The sequence below is a fragment of the Paramormyrops kingsleyae genome, chromosome 5 (genome assembly GCF_048594095.1).
Source record: "Paramormyrops kingsleyae isolate MSU_618 chromosome 5, PKINGS_0.4, whole genome shotgun sequence".
Lineage (NCBI taxonomy): Eukaryota > Metazoa > Chordata > Actinopteri > Osteoglossiformes > Mormyridae > Paramormyrops > Paramormyrops kingsleyae.
The window spans coordinates 41,912,243-41,921,067 of NC_132801.1; the positions used below are offsets into that span (position 1 = coordinate 41,912,243).

Below are 8,825 nucleotides of genomic sequence, written 5' to 3' on the forward strand. Positions count from 1 at the left end.
TCCTCAAGGCTCTGGATGTTGCGGGGCTGTCTTGGTTGACACGCATCTGCAGCATCGCGTGGACATTGGGGGCGGTGCCTCTGGATTGGCAGACCGGGTTGGTGGTCCCCATCTTTAAGAAGGGAGACTGGAGGGTGTGTTCCAACTATAGGGGGATCACACTCCTCAGCCTCCCTGGTAAGGTCTATTCGGGGGTGCTGGAGAGGAGCGTCCATCGGATAGTCGAACCTCGGACTCAGGAGGAGCAGTGTGGTTTTTGCCCTGGCCGTGGAACAGTGGACCAGCTCTATACTCTCGGCAGGGTCCTGGAGGGTGCGTGGAAGTTTGCCCAACCAGTCTACATGTGCTTTGTGGACTTGGAGAAGGCATTCGACCACGTCCCTCGGGGAGTCCTGTGGGGAGTCCTGTGGGGAGTGCTCCGGGAGTACGGGGTGCCGGACTGCCTTATAAGGGCTGTTCGGTCCCTGTACGACCGGTGTCAGAGCTTGGTCCGCATTGCCGGCAGTAAGTCGGACTCGTTCCCGGTGAGGGTTGGACTCCGCCAGGGCTGCCTTTTATCACCGATTCTGTTCATAACCTTTATGGACAGAATTTCTAGGCGCAGCCAGGGCGTTGAGGGTGTCCGGTTTGATGACCTCAGGATTGGGTCTCTGCTTTTTGCAGATGATGTGGTTCTGTTGGCCTCATCAGACCGTGACCTTCGGCTCTCACTGGAACAGTTCGCAGCCGAGTGTGAAGCGGCTGGAATGAAAATCAGCACCTTCAAATCCGAGACCATGGTCCTCAGCCGGAAAAGGGTGGAGTGCTCTCTCCAGGTCAGGGAGGAGGTCCTTCCCCAAGTGGAGGAGTTTAAGTATCTCGGGGTCTTGTTCACGAGTGAGGGAAGCATGGAGCGGGAGATCGACAGGCGGAAAGGCAAAGCTCTCGATTTACCGGTCGATCTACGTTCCTACCCTCACCTATGGTCATGAGCTGTGGGTAGTGACTGAAAGAACGAGATCGCGAGTGCAAGCGGCCGAAATGAGTTTTCTCCGCAGGGTGGCTGGGCTCTCCCTTAGAGATAGGGTGAGGAGCTCGGTCATTCGGGAGAGACTCAGAGTAGAGCCGCTGCACCTCCGCATTGAGAGTAGCCAGATGAGGTGGCTCGGGCATCTGCTTAGGATGCCTCCTGGACGCCTCCCTGGTGAGGTGTTCCGGGCATGTCCCACTGGGAGGAGGCCCCGGGGAAGACCCAGGACACGCTGGAGGGACTATGGAGCTGGAGGAAGTGGCCGGGGAGAGGGAAGTCTGGGTTTCCCTGCTGAGACTGCTGCCCCCGCGACCCAACCTCGGATAAGCGGAAGTAAATGGATGGATGGATGGATGGATGGTGAGGGGCTGGATCACGGTAAATTGTTGCGAATCATTTGTTATCAAAAGGGGCACACTATAAAATTTGCTGGCTGGTGGGGGGTTGCATGAATAGTGTAAATCCATGGTGGTGCTTAATAAAAATCAGTAACATCTTGTTCTTCTTTATTTATATTGTAGATTATATATTTGGGGAACATTTTAATAAGCAATCTTTAGATTTCATTTATTCCTGATACTCTTCAATGCTTGTGCTTGATTCTGTCACATTCAAAAAACATAATGGGTTTCAAAATGGCAAAACAAAGTCTGTCAGCCTTGGTAATTTGGTGTACAGCGAGGTGTACCTATATATTCGGAGGCCCTCGACAAAATATCACCTTGGGCCCCCCAATTATATAATTTATAATTTAAAATATTCAAGGGCCCCTGTTTTTTCACCTTAATTTACAATTCATATATTGCACAAATTGAATATTGAAGAGACTGAATATAATATTTCTGAAAGAAGAATCAAGAAGTGAGTGGTTTGTATAAGACAACGCCCCCTCAGAGTTAATACTGAGCAAAGTGCCGCTTGCTTTACAACCCTGAGCCTGTCTGGATACATCTCCAATAACTTTGCATTAGATGGGAGAAATGTTTGCCCATTCTACTTTATAGAATTGTTCCAGGTGAGTTAAACTGCTTCATGACCATGGATGCACTGCCCTCTTTAAATCAATACAAAGATTCAGGGCTCTGACTAGGTAACCTAGGTATGCCGACACTATTCTCCTCTTTGTTCTTTTGTGGTATGCTTTGGGTCATTGTCATGTTGAAATGTGAGCCAACAGCAGCTTTTCTTCATGGACCTATCAGTATTTTGCACCATCCTTCTTACCTTCTATCCTGATAAGAGCCCCAGTCTCTGCTGAAGAGAAACACTCAGTAGTAGAATGTTGCTGCCCCTGTGCTTCACCATACGAAAGTATTCTTTGGCTTTATGATGTGTTGGGTTTATGCATGGTGGCCTAAAAGGTTAACTGAGCGTGTGGCTCAGAGGCTGTACCCCTCCAGTCATGAGGCTGACTAGTTGTGTCAGCAGGCTAAGCCTCTGTGTCTCACTGCCAAGAAGGTTGCTAGTTCAAGCCCTGGCCTCAGCAGAACAGTCACATGTCTATGGGCACTTGAGCAAGGCCCTTAACCCCCAGTTCCAGGGGTGCCACACATTAGCCAACCTTGCATTGTGTCCACCAACCTATGGAGAGCAAGATGGGGCAGGCAAAGAGAAGGATTCCAATGTACCTCTACTTGTACTTGTGCAAATGGCAAATAAAGGGTTTATCATCATTAATTTTGGTCTCCTGGCACCACAGCACCATTTTTCACTTAGCTGTACAACATGTAAGGTGCATTTCAGCAAAATCTGAACAAGGTCTGATATCACCTTTTTGGAAGAATGATGTTTTTTCTTGCCACTCTCACATAAAGGACAGATTTGTGCAGTACCTGTGATATTGTAGATTTGTCCTATAGATCATGATCTGTCCTTGGCATAAAGGTCTTTAGCTCCTTCAAATTTGCCAGTGATCTCCAGACAGCCTCTCTGATCAGCTTCCTTCTTGCATGAACATCATGTTTGGAGTAAATGTCTATTCTATGCAAGATCTGAGTGATGCCATTCCACTCCCTGATAATGGTCATACAAAGGATGGTCACAAAGGATCTTGAAGGCCTTATAGATCTTTAGAAGGTATTGTATATAGTTAACATGAATTGTCATAATTTTTCATAATTTCATTTTCTGACTTTGGTGGGCAGGGCTCGAGCGGTCATGGGATACATGTGGATTACTTCTGCCACACAGGAAAAAAATAACGACAACCATCCCCTTTATACATTCCATACCCCCTCAGCATCCTCCTAAATTGTTCAGTGTAACTTCACTCACATAAGAGTATAATCCACTTGGTTCTATTTTGGTACTGACCTGTAATGAAAGCTGTCCTTATATCCCCTTTGGCTAAATTCCTAATTCATGGCTTCAGACAGCTCACTAGTGAAATCTCAAATTCACTGCCTAGAATGTGATGGTAGCTGGTCACTCTTACAGATGCAATAATTTGATTTTTAAGTCCAAATCTTTGTGAAGGATATCTTTAGTTTTTATGAGCCAAATGACTAGAACAGAGAAGGTAACCCTTATCCTAGGGTGCCGAAATCCAGCAGATCTACCATCCCACCAGGTCTATGATGAACCACACCTGATCTCAGGCAGCGAGGGAGGATAGAAAACCTGCTGGATACCGGCACTCCAGGATCAGGGTTGCCAGGGTTGTTATATTTTCATATTAATTTAGGATTTTCTAAAATTCAAAAGTGGGTCATCAAATAAACACCATTTCCCCTCATAAAATTAAACCTTTTGTCGCAGTATTATTCTGCAGAGTTAATAAGGGCTACATAGCACCTCTAAATATTGTGCCTTCATAAGATTACCACAGAATTATTGTATATAACAGTCAAAAAACTATATGAATAAGGCCACATTCTGCATATCATGTATACACCATTCATAAGCATAATTGATTAATTTTCATAGCCACTTATTTACTGTTGGATCATTGGGAGCCTGTAGCCATCATCAAGAAAAACACACCAGCACATCATTGGGCACACAAAAACATGACTCAACTACATGAATCATATTTGGACTATGGAAGAAACTGATATTTAAATCTGTTGGAGTTTTTTGAGGAAGCTACTCAGGAAGTTGATGATAAGAAGGCCTATGATGTCATCTATTTAGATTTCCAAAAGGCTTTTGATGTTGTTCCCCACAAGAGGCTCTCACTTAAACTCAAAGCGACAGGTATTTTAGGAACTGTAGCGACTTGGATTGATAACTGGTTAACGGATAGGAAGCAGCGAGTAGTTATAAGAGGCTCGATGTCACAGTGGGCCTGCGTTCATAGTGGGGTACCGCAGGGTTCAATTTTAGGGCCACTTTTATTCCTAATTTACATAAATGATATAGACACCAATATATACAGTAAACTGGTGAAATTTGCAGATGACACCAAGGTGGGTGGTGTAGCAGATACTGAACTAGCGGCTCAGCAGCTACAGCGGGATCTTAATTTAATTAGTGACTGGGCTGACACCTGGCAGATGAAATTTAACATAGACAAATGTAAGGTACTCCATGTAGGGAGCAGAAATATAAAGTACAGGTATTTTATGGGACCTACTGAAATAAAGGTAGCTGATTATGAGAAAGACCTTGGTGTGTATGTTGATGCTTCCATGTCTCATTCTCGCCAGTGCGGGGAAGCAATAAAAAAGGCCAATAGGATGTTGGGGTATATCTCCAGGTGTGTGGAGTTTAAGTCAAGGGAGATAATGCTAAGATTATACAATTCCTTGGTGAGACCTCACCTAGAATATTGTGTACAGGTTTGGTCTCCATATCTTAAAAAGGACATAGCGACCTTAGCAAAGGTGCAGCGTAGGGCCACAAGAATGATTCCTGGTCTTAGAGGAATGTCATACGAGGAAAGGTTATTTGAGCTAAATCTGTTCAGCCTCAAGCAAAGGAGACTGAGGGGGGACATGATCCAGGTCTATAAGATTCTAACAGGTTTGGATGCTGTTGAACCAAATAGTTACTTCAGCATTAGTTCAAATACAAGAACTCGTGGCCATAGGTGGAAATTAGCGGGAGAACATTTCAAACTGGATTTAAGGAAGCACTTCTTTACACAGCGTGTAGTCAGAGTATGGAATAGTCTTCCTGATAACATAGTGCAAGCTGAATCCTTGGGTTCCTTTAAATCAGAGCTAGATAAGATTTTAACAACTCTGAGCTATTAGTTAAGTTCTCCCCAAGCAAGCTCGATGGGCCGAATGGCCTCCTCTCGTTTGTATAGTTCTTATGTTCTTATGTTCATATGGTATTCCATGAAAGTAGCTAAAAAAAAAAAGGCACACTTTCCCGAAAAAGTCAGAGTCAACCTCCCTCTATCTCTAAACTTAGCCTCACGTCGTTCCACGAACGCAGTTCAGTTTTAATTAATCAAGGCTCATTCAAGACAGACTTGCATAGTCTCACTTAGTGCGCACACCCGCAATATTTAAGAAGCCCAAATAAATGGATGAACGATAGATCAACCAAATGAGTCGAAAAGCCTGTAAAACCTGACTGTCCTGCAGGAACATACGCAGCTGGCTACACGATGGACGGATGGGAGAAGTGGAGGGTCGTGTGTCTGGCAGCTCTTTCCGTGGAGGACATCGAAGACATTTACCTATTCGGAACCATGATTACAGGTCTGATGCTGATTAGATTAGGCATTGCCCTGACTTATCGGAAATTGAAGAAAACGGTGACAGCCACTCAAAGACCAACTAGGCTGGCCGGGATGATTGACGGACTTGGCAGAGCTGTTGGCGCCCAGACTATGGCTATAGATCGCAAACTGGATAACATCACTGTGTCTAATGACCGCAGATTTAATAACATCACTGTGACTATGGACCGCAGATTTGATAACATCACGGAGAGGCTCACGGCTCTGCAAAGGATTTTGGATGGCGGAGACCATCGAGGAGCTGCAAAATTACAGTTTCTTGCCTGAAAACCCAAACAGCCCCATTCTATCTGCTTTTGGCTCCCCCCTAATCAGCACGGGCCTTGGTCAAGGCCGCTGCTGAGCTCAACAACTCCCCCTGAAGAACAAGGCAGTGAGACTCTCTTGCATTCCTCTCCCCCAACCACAAGGTCACCCTACCCCCATCCCACGCCTTCACCGCTTCATACCCCCAGCGTGAACGAGCAGGTCTTTGTACAGCGCCGTCTGGCTGCAGGAACGGACTGCTGTTTGTCTATGCTGGAAAACCTCCACCTCCCCATTCCCCTCCCCTGTTGCAAGTCTCGACTTTAGTGTTGTGAGATGTGGTGACTATGTGCTTATTGCTGAGGTGTTTTTTTCTGTTCCTATATTGTACTCCCTACTGGAGTACAGTCTGGGGGCTGTTTTTTTTATTCACCTCCACTCTCCTCACGTAATCTGTTTCTCTGAGTTTTCCTATAGTCCCCTGTCTTCCTGACCTGTCTGCTACCCTATAATGTTTGAGTATGTATGGTCGGGTTGATGGCCTGCTTTTTGCTGGTACTTGTGACTAGTGACATGGTGAATTGCAACAGCAATAAAGGAATCAATCATCATCATATACAATACTCATTCTCCCGCTAACTCAAACAAAATCATGTAATTTTGGTACACCTTACAGATTAACAAAATAATTCAATCAGATAATGTCAAATATTATGTCAGATGAGGACACATAATTCAACAGATTACATGACATGAGTATGAAGTGTGCATTGATCAGGGGAACCTGGGGGACAATGCACACCTATTAGATTTTCAAGATCACTTTCTCTCTAACAGTTATTAATTAATACATTGTATGCATATTACATGGCATAGGGGCAACACACTAAAGGGTTAATAGCTCTGAAACCAAATGGGACAGTCATGTCCTATGAAGTGTGCCTTGATCAGTGGACTCTGGGGGACAATGCACACCCCTTGTGTCACGCCCAGCTCCGTCCGATCCTAATGTGTGCCACGCCCACCTCGTTACCTCCTGTTTTTGCCTGATTGTCATCACCTGTTGCCTATTCCTTTTGCCTTGTCTTGTGTATTTAGTCCGAGTTTCAGTCAGTCTTCCCCAGATTAGTCATTGTAGTGTCATGTCTGCTGTTTCGATGTCTGCCCGTATCCCATAATAAATCCCGGCTCTGCTCGCCTGCTTCCCGGCTCGTCTTCTCCGCAATCGTGACACCTTGGATTTTCAGATTATTTTTGTCTGTAATAGTTATTTATTATTATATTGCATCCACTTAAAGTGCAATGGGGCAACACACTAAAGGGTTAATAGCTCTGAAACAAAATGGGACAGCCATGAACACATTTTGTTTCAGAGCTAATACATTTGAACATTCAAAAATTAATTAAAATTCGTACGTAAAGCAATCTGGGAAACAAAGGGGTGTGCCACAGTCGCCATGAGCCCAAAATGCTAAACCACCATGTCATTACAGCTGACAGGGCCTATTATATTAGCTATTAACACGATTTTGCACAAATCACGAAATGGTTTGAAGCGCAAATATAATCGGTGTGCATCGTTGCCTGTGTACTGGACAACACGATTCTGTCATTAAAAACGCCCCACCTCACTTCCGTGAAAAGTTATTAAAGCTAGAAAACTGAAAATCGAATATGAGGCTAACTTAACCGCGGTCCTTTACCCGACCTAATTTTGTCGCTTGAGATGGTTGAAAGACACTGGCAGTACAGCGCCGGAGATTATCAGGTTGGGACACTTTCTTACCTTGGACTCTGCTTCTACTGATACCGAGCCAGGCGATCGCTGGAGATCCCGGTTTTGTGGTTCGTTCTCTTTTTCGTTGATTTCCGTCATCTTCCCTTTATGTGTGCACCGTTTACCCTGTCTGTGTAGTATTTCTAAAGAATATCTATTTTAGCTAGTCCTTCAATGTTCATGGTGTGTATTCCCGTGTGTAATTCACGTGCATTTCCTCGTGTAAATACGCATCCAATAAACAATTATAACTATACTGAAAGAATTTATGACAATTTGCAGTCTCCGATCACAGGTAGGCTAAATATTCCAAAAATACCGTAACTTTGGTGTTGTTGTATAAATCAAGTATTGCCAGAGACTGGTCCTATGAGTAGCATATACTTTTAAGTCATAACACAATCGCCTTTTCATACACACGCACGCTGTCATGCACCATCACTACACAGACTGCTATGATCTGAGACCGACCTAACGTAAACAAATACTGAAATACAAAAATACACCAGAAGTGATCCGATATTATCAAAGGTATATGAAATTACAATGCGAGGATGGCCAGTGCATGGTGACCCCATGTTTCCAGAGTATTCAGCGAGACGAGACCAACTCTCCATTTGTCATGGAACGGTGCTGTGCGGCTTCCGAGTTGTAGTTCCCCCAAAACTACAAGCCAGGGTGTTAGAGACCCTACATGAAGGGCACCTTGGCACAGTCAAGATGAAAAGCCTAGTCCGGAGCTATGTTTGGTGGCCGGGTATAGACAAGCAGATCGAGGATCTTGCCAAAGGCTGCTCGGGTTGCCACAGTGTTCGAAACACACCACCTCCAGCACCCCTCCACCCCTGGGAATGGCCATCTGCACCATGGCAAAGGGTACATATTGACTTTGCTGGACCATTTTTGAAATCCATGTTTCTGATTGCTGTTGACGCCCATTCAAATTGGCCAGAAGTGATTCGGATGAAGTCAACCACATCAGAAAAGACTGTGAGTATTCTCAGATCCATCTTTGCCAGAAATGGCTTACCCGAACAAATTGTGAGTGACAACGGTCCCCAGTTCACTTCAGAGGTGTTCTCTGTATTTATGAAGAAAAA

The 8,825-nt window shown here is 44.8% G+C and overlaps 1 protein-coding gene across 1 annotated transcript in view; it reads right to left on the minus strand.

The window, feature by feature from the left end:
• The window catches only part of LOC111841743 (SH3 and cysteine-rich domain-containing protein 2-like), a 92,228-nt gene extending 84,394 nt beyond the window's left edge, over positions 1-7,834 (minus strand). Inside the window, exon 1 of the mRNA XM_072712766.1 lies at positions 7,735-7,834. Within this exon, the coding sequence (XP_072568867.1) occupies positions 7,735-7,824 (90 nt within the window). The 5' untranslated portion in view covers positions 7,825-7,834. The remainder of the gene's footprint in view (positions 1-7,734) is intronic.
• Positions 7,835-8,825: the final 991 nt, after the last annotated feature.